We start from the raw sequence: 14,182 nt of genomic DNA on the forward strand, positions 1-14,182 counted from the left end.
AAAGGGTGGGTTTTAAAAGTCCAAATACTCGTTAAATAAAAAAATATCTTTCCCCTACTTCACAGAAATTCGTTTTTCACGGGTGGTCTTGGAACGCATCCCCCACGAAAAACAAGGGATCACTGTATATATATTTGAGTGTATACAACCTAATAGAATACCTAGTGTTATGAATGGTATATTTAAAATGTAATAGATACGGACTATGACCTGTATAAAAAGATATGAGAAATATTCTTTTTAAAATCAATACACTTTTTTTTAAAAGATAGATAGGTATAGAGACAGAGAGAGAGATGGATGATATAGATGGATGGATGGATGGATGGATAGATATAGAGATAGAGATAGAAAGATAGATAGATATACAGTAGATAGATAGATAGATAGATAGATAGATAGATAGATAGATAGATAGATAGATATAGAGATAGATAGATTTTTATTTTATTATTTATTTATTTATTCTTTGTCCAATATACAATACATATGGAAGAGAATAGACATTAAGTAATATATATAAAGATAGAAAGTAAAAAAGAAGAGAAATAGATGGGAGAGAATATATATGATATAAGAGATAAGGAGAGAATATGTATGATATATATATATATATGGAGTAAAATAATAATGTGCAGCCAAATAGATATTACAGTAATATATTTTTCACGGGGGTGGGGGGATTTTGCTGGTTGGCTAACAAATCTTCAGAATCCACGTGGCCACAGTTGCAAAAATAAGATTGGTGGCCAATAAATTTAATAAATTAAAACAGGTGAAAAAGGCTATGTTGCATTTTGGGGTAGGGGGGAAGGACACCCCTCTCCAAGGCCACATTTCCGTCCTTTGTACCCCCAAATTTCAGAACCCATCCCCTCCCCCACCCCCAAATGGGAAAAGCCTTCCAACATCTTCAGCCCAGGCAGGCAGAATTCAGGCCTTCATCATTGGGACCTTGCCCAAGGAGAGGCTCTAAAAACCGAACACCCCCCCCCCCCCCCGTTTTGCCCTTCCCCCATCCCCAGAAATGGGGCCACCCAAGAGAGGCTGGAAGGCTCCGGATTGGACTGGGCCACCTTTCCCACCCCAATCATGTTTCTCCGCCCCCGATGGCTGTGGATTATGGGCGCGGCCTGCGGGATGTGAGGGGATGGCAAAGATCCCCTCAGTTCCCTCGGAGGCTCCGCTCTAGCCCTTCCCGCCCTTTACTCTATCATCCTTCCTCCTACTCTATGGACCGGAAGCGGAGGCGCGGGGCTTCCGGGTCTGGCTTCCCGAGCGCTGGCGAAGGGAAGGCTGGCGGAGGGGGGCGAAGGACGCGCGGCGGGGTCGCCTGGGGAGGCCGCCCGCCATGTGAGGCTGTTTCTCCGGGGCAGGTGAAGGGGCGGCTCTCGTTGGGGGGCGGGTCCCTCCGGGGAGGGAGGGAGGGGCGCCTTTATCCCCGATAAAGCCTCCCTAGACAGGACCAGTCTACCGTCCCGGCGGTGGCGAGCCTCTCGAGCTGGGGTTTTGATATGACGCGTCTGCCGGGCAAGAGGAGGACGGAGGAGAGGCGTGGTGGGAAGCAGGCTGGCCTGACAGATGCCCTGGCTCGTTGTTTTACTATACTACTACTACTACTATTACTACTGCTGCTACTACTACTATTTTATTATCTCTTTTATTCATTAAACATGAAACTCAGTCAACTGAACATTTTAAAAAGTGTCACAAATATACCACTGACTGGTTTGATACTGGTTGCTGCCAGCGTCGTAGGTATCAGCCAAATATCTTCTTACTTATTACGGTTATGATTATTAATATTTTCTTTGTTAAACATGAAGCTCAGTCAACTGGACCTTTAAAAAAGTGTCACAAATATACCACTGACTGGTTGATACGGGTTGCTGCCAGCGTCCTAGTAATCAACCAAGTTATTATTATTATTATTATTATTATTATTATTATTATTATTATTATTTATTATTATCATCATCATTATTATTATCATTATTGTCATTATTTTTATCTTTATCTTTTATTCATTAAGCATGAAACTCAGTCAATTTAACATTTAACATTAGCACCAGTTAGTGGTATCACAAAGATACCACTAACTGGTGCTAATGGTTCATACAGGTTGCTTCCCGGTATCAACCAAGTATCTTCTTGTTATGGTTATTGTTATTATTAATCTTTTATTCATTATGAAACTAAGTCAACTAAACATTTTAAAAAGTATCACAAATATACCACTGACTGGTGCTAATAGTTGATACGGGTTCCATCCTAGGTATCAACCAGGTATCTTCTTACTTATTATTATTGTTGTTATTATTAATTTTTTATTCATTAAACATGAAATTCAGTCAACATTTTAAAAAGTGTCACAAATATCACAGACTGGTGCTCATGGTTGTTACGGGTTGCTGCCAGTGTCCTAGGTATCAACAAAGTATCTTCTTACTTATTATGATTATTGTTATTATTAATCTTTTATTCATTAAACATGAAACTCAGTCAGCTGAACATTTTTAAAAATCGTCACAAATACTACTGTCTAGTAATGCAGAAGTGGATGGGGTTTTTTGCAGACGTTTTGTCACCAAACTAGGTAACCTCATCAATGCCAGAAGGGAGTTGGGGTGGGGGTGGAGAAAAGGAGGAGGATTGCGGGGTCCTTGGTGCTCTCTGAGCTTGGCTGTTTCCTTGCAAATCTTTCGCTACCCAACTTCGGTAACACAGAAGTGGGTGGGGTTTTTTTGCAGATGTTTTGTCACCAAACTAGGTAACCTCATCAATGCCAGGTGGGAGTGGGGGTGGAGAAGAGGAGGAGGATTGCGGGGTCCTTGGTGCTCTCTGAGCTTGGCTGTTTCCGTCTCAATTAGCAACGCCCTTTCCTCTTAAAACCGGCGCTCTCTTCTCTTGCAGTTCACTGATGAAATGGAGCCGGGCGCGACTTCTTTCCGCGTCGAATTCCCCGATTTCTGCAACACCGTCCTGCAGAAGCTCAACCAGCAGCGCCAACAAGGCCAGCTCTGTGATGTGTCCATCGTGGTCCAGGGCCACCTCTTCCGAGCCCACAAAGCCGTCCTGGCCGCCAGCTCCCCTTACTTTTGCGACCAGGTGCTGCTGAAGAATAGCCGGCGGATTGTCCTTCCGGACGTCATGAACCCCAGGGTCTTCGAGAACATCCTTCTGTCGACCTACACGGGCCGACTCGTCATGCCCGCCCCGGAAATTGTTAGCTACTTGACGGCGGCCAGTTTCCTCCAGATGTGGCACGTGGTGGACAAATGCACGGAGGTGTTGGAAGGGAACCCTTCCGTCCTTTGCCAGAAGCTGAACCGAACCAGTGACCACCAGTCTCCGAGCAGTAGTAACTACAACGGCCTGGCGGAAAGCTTTGAGCTGGGGACAGCGGGCCAGTCGGATTTCCACAAAGTGCAGGAACTGAGGGACGGGGAGAACGAAGAGGAAAGCTCCAAGGACGAGCTGTTGTCGCAACTGACCGAACACGAGTATCTCCCTAGCAATTCTTCTACCGAGCATGACCGCTTGAGCACCGGAATGACCAGCCAGGATGGAGAAGAAGGCGTCAGCGACAGTACTGATTATCAGTACGCCCAGCCTCTTTACAGCAAGCCCAGCATTATGTCTCACAAACGGTGGGTCCACGTCAAAACCGAGAAGTTTGTCCGAGACTGTGAAGGCTTGGAAATGCACGGTTCTTACGACGAGCACCAGGTCTCCGAGTCGGTCAACGCCGTCCAGCCGGATCATCCGGTTCAAACCAGCATTGTGGACGATCTCCAGGTCGGCGATAGGAAGGTGGGAATGGAATTTGGAAACCCGGCCAACGTAGTCAACTACGACGAGCAAGTCGACTTCTACGGCTCGTCGATGGAAGAGTTCTCCGGGGACAGGAACGATGGGACGCTGAGCCTCCAGAGACCGGAGGCTTCGGGTTACGGAGAAAGCTTAGATCTTCCGTCAGGGATCAAGGAAGAAAACGCCCTCTCCGGCTTTTCTACCGCCGACAAACTTTACCCCTGCCAGTGCGGCAAGAGCTTTACTCACAAAAGCCAGAGGGACCGTCACATGGGTATGCACCTCGGACTCCGGCCCTACGGCTGCGGCGTGTGCGGTAAGAAGTTCAAAATGAAGCACCACCTGGTGGGCCACATGAAAATCCACACCGGCATTAAACCCTACGAGTGCAATATTTGCGGGAAAAGGTTCATGTGGCGGGACAGTTTCCACCGGCACGTCACCTCCTGCACCAAATCTTACCAAGCCTGCAAAATGGAACAGAACGCTTCGAAAACGAACTAGGAGCTGACAGGGAAGGAGCAGAATTCGAACGGCTCAGTCAGACGAGCGATTGTGTCGCACAGGACTCGGTCCGATCGCGGCTCATTTGGACAAACCGAGCGGTTGTGTGCCCCACGGCCTCGTCGCCCGAGGCCTTGCTGCTTTTGAGGTGGTGGGTTCCAAAGAAACTCTGGATCCCGGGACCCTCTCTTTAAGGGGATCCCTGCCCCGAGATCGCAAACAAGTTGGCATCATGGTACTTTTTAACCTAGTTGTAATTACCGCTGTCTCGTTCATGCTTCGGGTTCTCTCAGAACGGAATAGCCAAGAGTGCTTCTTGCTTTGAATTCATCTCAAGAGAAATTTGGCTCAATATTTTAAGGTTCGGCGGGAAAGTATGTGAGATGGGGCTCCCGGCAGGGTGGCGGTATACTTTGGTGGTATGCCCCATTTAGCGGCCTTCGAATTTAAACTAGTAGAGGTGTGAGTGCTTGCTTGCTGAGAACTAAACGGTGAGTGAACGGGTTCATTTTCCTAACTTTTCTCCAAACGCATATTGTTAGATAATTTTCAAGTGCGGGACTATTATTATTACAATCAAATTACAGTGGCACCTCTACGTACGAACTTAATTCGTTCCGCGACCAGGTTCTTAAGTAAAAAAGTTTGTAAGAAGAAGCTATTTTTCTCATAGGAACCAATGTAAAAAAAGCAAATAATGTGTGCTATTGGGGAAACCACAGGGAGGGTGGTGGCCCTGTTTCCTCCCAGGAGGTTCCTAGAGAGGCCCCACGGAGGCTTCTCCATGCCTTTTCCGGCCCTGTTTCCTCCCAAGAGATTCCTAGAGAGGCCCCACAGAGGCTTCTCCCCACCTTTTCCAGCCCTGTTTCCTCCAGGAGTTTCCCACGGAGGCTTCCCCCTGCCTTTTCCAGTAACTGTTTCGGAGGCTCCGGTTTGTAAATGGAAAACTGGTTCTTGAGAAGAGACAAAAAAAAAATTTTTTTTTTAAATAAATAAATTATTGATTATAAAGAAGAAAAGAAACAAGCAAACGTAACACATAAGACATAACGAAACATTAAATGAGCATTTCCAAAATGTAAACTGTAGGTGATACACATCACAAAAGTAAAAACTTAATGCTGTGAGTATAAAAAGTGATTTTCATGGATATATCGAGTTGACATATATTAATTTATCACTAAGTAGGGATAACATATATAAATTGAGATTAACATAATTTACATTTTCATTCTTATTTTACGTATATTTGGAACTTATATACAGTGGTCCCTCGATTTTCGCGGGTTCGAACTTCGCGAAACGGCTATACCACGGTTTTTCAAAAATATTAATTAAATACTTTGCAGGGGTTTTCCCTCTACCACGGTTTTTCCCGCCCGATGATGTCATATGTCATTGCCAAACTTTCGTCCGCCTTTAATAAATATTTTTTTAAATAAGCTTTAATAAATAAACATGGTGAGTAATAATCTAAATGGTTGCTAAGGGAATGGGAAATTGCAGTTTAGTGGTTTGAAGTGTTAAGGGAAGGCTTGTGATACTGTTCATAGCCAAAAATAGTGTATTTACTTGCGCATTTCTACTTCGCGGAAATTCGACTTTCGCGAGCGGTCTCGGAACGCATCCCCCGTGAAAATCGAGGGAACACTGTAGTCAAATTTAAAGGCAAAAGATCTTGAACACCTGGTTCGTATCTAGAAAAGTTCGTAAGTAGAGGCGTTCGTAGGTAGAGGTACCACTGTATCTGACTTGGTACAAGGGTAGCAGTGTAACCAGACTGTAACTCTCAATTATATATGTCCCCCCCTTCCCTGGTTAAAGACGTTAAACCCTATAAAAGGTTGAGGTTCCTTTTTCTCCTCCTTCGCTCTGCCCGTGAATAATTTTTCAATGTCTCCGCTAAGGCACTTCTTCAGCTGATGCCAGGCACTTAACGAATGGTCAACATTGAGTGGTCCGTCGCGAACTCAGCCATACCTTTCACTAGAAATATCTGCCACTGGACTTGAACCCTAATAAACATGTTAACTCAGCAGGGATTCTTTTTGCCAACACTGTTAACTTGCTAATGTACAGAAGCACTTTGTATTTAAAGCAAAAAAAAAAGGTATAATATTTTTAGAATGTGTATATATATATATACATATATATACAAGCACATATATATATTATCTCCTCTGGTTTAATTTCTAATTAATGCCGTTCTGTCTGGTTTTCGTATTCCTTGTTTGAAATTTTATAAGGATGAGAAGGGTTTTTTTTGTTTACATAAGGGGAGGGGGTTTGTTGTGTGGAGGAAAAGTAAGATCCTAAGGATCTGGTTTCTTTAGTTTTGTTTCCAAAATCAAACCGAAGCAAATAATAATAATAATACTAATGTCACTGCCTTAGAATGTCCCGAAGGGCCTTTTCTCTAATCTCCCAGAATCTCCACATTAGATGATAGATAGGATGGATGGGTAGGTAGGTAGGTAGGTAGGTAGATAGACAGACAGACAGACAGACAGATAGATAGATAGATAGATAGACAGATGATAGATAGATAGATAGATAGATAGATAGATAGATAGATAGATAGATAGATAGATAGCAAGCAAGCACTTGGACTTAGAAAGAGAGAGAAAAGTGGTGGGATGGACGGACGGACGGACAGACAGACAGACAGACCTAAAAATGTGAGTTCCAGGTATAGTTATAAATGAAGAGGCAGTAGCCATCACGATATCAAGAACGTTTAAAATTTATTTTAAAACTATTCAAAAGTTACTAACTTTTCATCAATCCCTATTGACTTGGTGAGAGGGTAAAATCTCCATTGGAGAGATGCTTGCTTTTTTATATGATGCTGTTCAATTTAGTCAATGGGGCCGCACCCTTTCTTCCCTCCTGTAATTAACCTTGTTGCTTCTCCCTTAGTCATGCTGACAGATGACAATGGGGTTTCTGTTGCCTCTCTCCCCCTTGTGCATTGCCTCTTTCTCTCCCTGGAGGGTAAAGCAGAGCTATCAGGTATTGCTTTGAAGGTGCTTCTATCTACGCTCTCCCCTTCGTTGTGATTACGCGTGCAATGACTAAATTGAACGGCATCACATAAAAGCAAGCATCTCTCCAATGGAGATTTTACACTCTGACGAAGTCAGTAGGGATTGATGAAAGCTTAGTAGCTTTTTAGTAGTTTTAAAAGAAATTTTAAACGTTCCGGAGATCGTGATGGCTACTGCCTATTTATTTATAACTACACCTGGAACTTTTTTAGAATGGACTATCCAACCAACCAACCAACCACCTACTCATCTCTCTCTCTCTCTCTCTCTCTCTCTCTCTCTCTCTCTCTCTCTTCTATTTATCTATCTATCTATCTTCTATTTATCTATCTATCTATATCTATCTATCTTCTATTTATCTATCTATCTATCTTCTATTTATCTATCTATCTATCTATATCTATAGATAGATAGATAGATAGATAGATAGATAGATAGATAGATAGATAGATAGATAGATAGATACATACATACATACATACATACATACATACATACATACATACATACATACATACATACATTCCAGAGATCATGATGGCTACTGCCTCTTCATTTAGAGAATGAATAGATAGATAGATACGGTAGATAGATGGATGGATGAACGGCTAGATAATTTAATGCTTCTATTGGCAGAAGGTTGATAGTGGAAAACAGACAACAGTTATTGGAAGAACTAGGATTCTGGATGTGTAGAAACCACACTTAAGGTTGTCCCAGAGGTGCTTTTCCAAAAGGCAACTAGACTTCCTTGGGTTGTTTTTTCCCCCTGGAAATGTTTCAGTTCTGATCCTAGAAGCCCCTTGGATGAGAAGGAGGGGGGGGGGGAGACCCAAAGGAAGTCTTTTAAAACAGCACTTTTGGGATGTGCTTGTGCACTTTTAACATTTATCTTCAGATAGCAACACAGGCCACAATTCTTCATTGTTTTCCGCGTGGAATAAAACTAAATAAAATACACTGCTCAGAAAAAAAATAAAGGGGACGCTTAAACAACAGAATATAACTCCAAGTCAATCAAACTTCTGTGAAATCAAACGGTCCACTTAGGAAGCAACACTGGTTGACAGTCAATTTCCTTTTGTTCTCAGCACCTTCAGCTTTGTACACAACAAAGTATTCAATGAGAATATTTCATTCATTCAGATCTAGGGTGTGTTCTTTGAGTGATCCCTTTATTTTTTTTGAGCAGTGTATTTTGTCATCTGCCGGCAACATCGGCAGGCAGAATTTATGTGCAATTGATAACTCTCCCTCCTCCTCCTCCTCCTCCTCCTCCTCCTCCTCCTCCTCCTCCTTTAGGAGAGACCAAATGCCAGTTGCAATTAAGGAAAACTAGTTAAAAATGCCCCCCAAGTATAGAAATAGGTTATTTCCACTTAGGCTAGGATTCTGTGCGTGGTAAGGGACTAAGAAGTATGTACTCCCTCGCTTGTGCTGTGCTAAATTCCATTTGTGCATCTTCATGGGTGACTCTTCTTTGGCAACCAATCCAAAGGAGGACATTTATCATGTTCAGAGTGCTATGCAGAGGTCAGTGTGACTCTGTGTGACAACAGCACATTTGGTATTGAAGCCGTCTTGCTAACACAACTACATTTTCTTAGGAAGGAAATTTTACCTGCGGTCCGTTTTTTTGCAATCGTCATTTTCTTTCTGATACCTGCTGCTAAAATGGGGGTATTTCCTCCCCCTTCCATTCTGGTGCAATTTGGATTGTTAATCCACACTCTGCTTTCCTGCTCAACTGCAAAGGCAAAACTGCTGGGTTTGGGGGTGGGAATCTATTCTTATTTCTAATCCTTAAAGGATTTCAGAGATATTAACCACAGACACACAGACATAACCAACACAACACGTTTCATGAATCCAAGACTGTAAATCTGACATTGTAAAATTCACCGTTCGCCTCTTTGTGTGTGTGTGGTTGTTTGTTTTTTTAAAAAGGGCATCTGTGTTAAACGTGTTTTTTGGGCAGATGATATTTCTAAACCCGAGAGTCTATTTTTTTAAAGGAAAGTTACTGGTTTTATTTAGGATAGTGGAATGCTAAAAAAAAAAAAGCATTCAGAAAGCTCTTATTTTAATTCAGCTACGGATGAGTAGAATTGAAGAGTTTAGCTGCTAAACCCCAAGGGAGAAGGCGAGTTGGAGGATTTAAATGTACATTATTAACATATTTGATGTGTGGCATTGTCATGCTTCTACTTTGCTTGAAACCTGCATCCTAAGTTGGTTATTGCTGTTTCTTTCAACCCTTCTGGTTTTCCTCCATATTTCTAGAATAAATGCAATTGGAGGTTTGTTTGTTTATTTGAAAACAAATAAACCTCCTCCATTCCACTACAAGCATTTGTCTGTTAAGCATTGTCACTTATAATACAGTGATACCTCGCCTTACAAACGCCTCATCATACAAACTTTTCAAGATACAAACCCGGGGTTTAAGATTTTTTTGCCTCTTCTTACAAACTATTTTCACCTTACAAACCCACTGCCGCCACTGGGATGCCCCGCCTCTGGACTTCCATTGCCAGCGAAGCACCTGTTTTTGTGCTGCTGGGATTCCCCTGCAGCATCGCAAAAACACAGAGGTGGGGTTTCAAGGATTTTGGTGTTTTTGCGATGCTGCGATTTCACTAATGCTCCCTGCGCTGGGAAACCCCACCTCCGGAATTCTGTTGCCAGCAAAGCACTCATTTTTGCAATGCTGGGATTCTCCTGCTGGGATTCCCCTGCAGCATCACAAAAACACAGAAGTCCGGAGGTGGGGTTTCCCATGGAGGGGAGCCTCAGGGGAATCCCAGCAGTGCAAAACTGGGTGCTTCGGCTGGCAAAAGGGGTGAGTTTTGGGCTTGCACGCATTAATCGCTTTTCCATTGATTCCTATGGGAAACATTGTTTCGTCTTACAAACCTTTCACCTTAAGAACCTCGTCCCGGAACCAGTTAAGTTCTTAAGACAAGGTATCACTGTATTTAGAACCGATCTGTGAACTGGCATGTATCACAAAGAGTGGGAGGTCTAATTCTGCTGTCCTTTTTTATCATGTACAGCGTGTGACATTATGTGACATTCCTGTTTCTTTGTTTTCTTCTTATAGAAGAGTTCTGTTGCTCTTTTGTATAACATGTTTTAATAAATGTTATCGGGATTTTGCCAAGCGTGTTTTTATTTGCCCACCAAAGAAATGTGTGTGGAAGCGAGTTTCCATGAATCTTAATTGCAGAATGACAGATACGCAACTCCAGAGGTCCCACCCCTCTTCGATGTGTGTTATGCACAACAGACGTTTGTGCAAAAGGACAGCACTTCGGTCATTTCTGAAAGTTGGTTGGCATCACCTTGATAAAGGCCGCTTCAAGTCAGCTTCACAAAGACTTTAAGTCAACTTCCATTGTCAAAGCAATGGAAACTGCAGTTTAATGTTTCCAAATGTAAAATAATGCACTTGGGGAAAAGGAATCCCCAATCTGAGTATTGGATTGGCAATTCTGTGTTAGCAAAAACTTTGGAAGAGAAGGATTTAGGGGTCGTGATTTCTGACAGTCTCCAAATGGGCGAACAGTGCAGTCAGGCGGTAGGGAAAGCGAGTAGAATGCTTGGCTGCATAGCTAGAGGTATAACAAGCAGAAAGAGGGAGATTGTGATCCCGCTGTACAGAGCACTGGTGAGACCACATTTGGAATACTGTGCTCAGTTCTGGAGACCTCACCTACAAAAATATATTGATAAAATTGAACGGGTCCAAAGACGGGCTACAAGAATGGTGGAAGGTCCTAAGCATAAAACGTATCAGGAAAGACTTAATGAACTCAATCTGTATAGTCTGGAGGACAGAAGGAAAAGGGGGGACATGATCGAAACATTTAAATATATTAAAGGGTTAAACAAGGTTCAGGAGGGAAGTGTTTTTAATAGGAAAGTGAACACAAGAACAAGGGGGAACAATCTGAGGTTAGTTGTTGGAAAGATCAGAAGCAACATGAGAAAATATATAACTAAAAGAGTAGTAGATGCTTAGAACAAACTTCCAGCAGACGTGGTTGGTAAATCCACAGGAACTGAATTTAAACATGCCTGGGATAAACATAGATCCATCCTAAGATAAAACACAAGAAATACTATAAGGGCAGACTAGATGGACCAGGAGGTCTTTTTCTGCTGTCAATCTTCTAGGTTTCTAGATGGAAAACTTTCGCGGTGCCACCACTTAAGACCAACGGTCAGTGGCATTCAGCTGAACCCGACCATCACAAGAGATGTAATTTAATCCTTTTTCAACAGAGTATCCGAAATCAGCCATTTATTTTCAGAAGGGGTAACCAAATCTATTTCAATCTCCGAGATGCTTGCCCTGCCCACAGCTGTCATAACTGACTTTGGCCAGACCGAATGTTTGCTTTCCAAACAAAACAGCCACACTTTGGCTTAAACCCGGCCTCTTGACTACATTCCCTTTAAATTCAATCACGGTGCGTAAGAATCTCTCCTCTTTCGATCACAAAGAAAGGAACGTGTTCCTTTCAGACGCGGAAAATAGCCCGCGAGGCGGGACCTGTGTGAAATTATTCCCGTTGTGTTTCACAGGTACGCCCGGCTCCTATCAGACGTGCAAAAATTAATCGGAACTTGCAAATCTTAGTTCACGAGCCCTTAATTGAGGTGGAAGGGAGACCAAGAAATGAATTAACCGCTTTATGGCTGTTTTCAAGGAGCCCCTTCACCCATGGTTGACTCGTACCTCATGCAGGTACCGTGTTTCTCCAAAAATAAAACTTTGTCTTATAGTTTTTTGATCCCTGAAATAAGTGCTTGGCCTTACTGCCATGCACTCAAAAGCCCAATTGGGCTTATTATCTGGGGATGACTTATTTTGAGGGAGGGTCTGTCTGTCTGTCCATCCATCTACCCACCCATCTGTCTGTCTATCTATCCCTGTCTACATATCTATCTATCCATCCATCCACCCCCTCTCTTCTATCTATCTATCTACCTACCTACCTACCTATCTATCATTCCATCTCTCTCTCTCTCTCTCTCTCTCTATCTATCTATCTATCTATCTATCTATCTATCTATCTAAATACCTACCTATCTATCATTCCATCTCTCTCTCTCTCTATCCATCTATCTATCTATCTATCTATCTATCTATCTATCTCTACCTTTCTATCCATCCGCCCATTTATCTGTGCATCCCTGTCTCTCTTCTATCTATCTATCTATCTATCTATCTATCTATCTATCTATCTATCTATCTATCTATCTGTCTACGTATCTATCCATCCATTCATCCACCCCCTCTCTTCTATCCATCTATCTACCTACTTATCTATCTATCTATCATTCCATCTCTCTATCTATCTATCTATCTATCTATCTATCTATCTATCTATCTCTGTCTACCTTTCTATCCATCCGCCCATTCATCTGTCCATCCCTCTCTCTCTCTTCTGTCTGTCTGTCTGTCTGTCTGTCTGTCTGTCTATCTATCTATCTATCTATCTATCTATCTATCTATCTATCTATCTATCTATCTATTTGTAATATGGTGTTTCCCCCAAAATAAGACCCTGTCTTACATTTTTCTGAACTCTGAAATAAGCGCTTGGCCTTATTGCCATGCACTCAAAAGCCTGATTGCGCTTATTATCAGAGGGTGGCTTATTTTGAGGTAGACAGGGTAGTCCTGGGGGGGGGGGATTAAATAACCTCAGGACAACCATAAACACGTCATAAATATGAATCGGCTGCTAAGCATTTTAATTTTGATCACGTGACCACGGAGATGCTGCCAAAGCCCAAACTATAAAAAATGTCCCTAAGTCACATTTTCCAAGGCTTTGAACGGACCCTGAACAAACCATTTCCGCTGTTACTCTAAATGGTCACTAAGCAAACGTTGTAATTAAAGCACCACCTGTTTATAGCAACAGCGAACGTTTATATATGCATACTTCTCAGTCTAGAAGAAAGAAAAGTGTTTGGGGGTTTTTTAAAACGAAAAGCAGAATATGAATGAAATATTCTCATTGAATACTTAGCTCTGTACAAAGTTGCATGTGCTGACAACAAAATGAAATTGATTGTCAATCAGTGTTGCTTCCTAAGTGGACTGTGATTTCACAGAAGTTTGATTTACTTGGAGTTATATTCTGTTGTTTAAGTGTTCCCTTTGGTGGGGGTTTTTTGAGCAGTATATATGTGTGTGTGTGTGTATTTATTATCCTACCCCAAAAGATAATAAAGAGCCTACAGCACAGAGGTCGACCAATGTAAACACCCCGTGCATTACTCATTTATATACCTTTTAATGTGTCAAGGCAGAATGACTGGTGAACTTACCAAACCCAACCCACCCACCCTCAAACCTCTCCTGGGAATCCAAAAGTCAGGAAGAGTTTATGATTCTAAGAACCCGATGCTAGGCTGAATGAGTTCATAAACATTTAGACACCCTGTCCCGATCACCCCTTCCTCAAAGTAAATTTTTTAAAAAGGCTTTCAATTAACTCCACCGCCCCGCAGAGGGGAAAGGGGTCAGCAGAATGAAAAACTTGGGGATTTTGCATCCACCAAAGTGGGGTCAGGGGAGAAATGTTATGTATGGTTCTTGTCTGAATGGGTATGATTGATTTTTTAATATAATTGGGGATTTTAGATTAGTTTTATTAGTTTTAATTAATTGGATTTAGCCTATTGTATACTACTGTTTTTTTAATATGTTGTAAGCTACCCTGAGTCCTTGGAGAAGGGAGGCATATAAACAAACAAACAAACAAACAAACAAACAAACAAATGGGAGAGAACTCTGA

The 14,182-nt window shown here is 42.3% G+C and overlaps 1 protein-coding gene across 3 annotated transcripts in view; it reads left to right on the forward strand.

Annotated features, from left to right (window-relative positions):
* Positions 1-1,240: 1,240 nt before the first annotated feature.
* Positions 1,241-14,182, forward strand: part of ZBTB43 (zinc finger and BTB domain containing 43) — a 50,607-nt gene continuing 37,665 nt past the window's right edge. The window contains exons 1-2 of one of the 3 annotated variants that reach the window (XR_011559683.1): positions 1,241-1,376; positions 2,914-5,227. Coding sequence is in view for 2 of the 3 variants with exons in the window: in XM_070758553.1 (XP_070614654.1) it covers positions 2,926-4,317 (1,392 nt within the window). In the remaining variant the exon portion in view is untranslated. Of the gene's footprint in view, positions 1,377-1,687; positions 1,759-2,913; positions 5,228-14,182 lie in introns of those variants that run through there. The other 2 variants (XM_070758553.1, XM_070758552.1) reach the window with 2 other exon arrangements.

The sequence above is a fragment of the Erythrolamprus reginae genome, chromosome 8 (genome assembly GCF_031021105.1).
Source record: "Erythrolamprus reginae isolate rEryReg1 chromosome 8, rEryReg1.hap1, whole genome shotgun sequence".
NCBI lineage: Eukaryota > Metazoa > Chordata > Lepidosauria > Squamata > Dipsadidae > Erythrolamprus > Erythrolamprus reginae.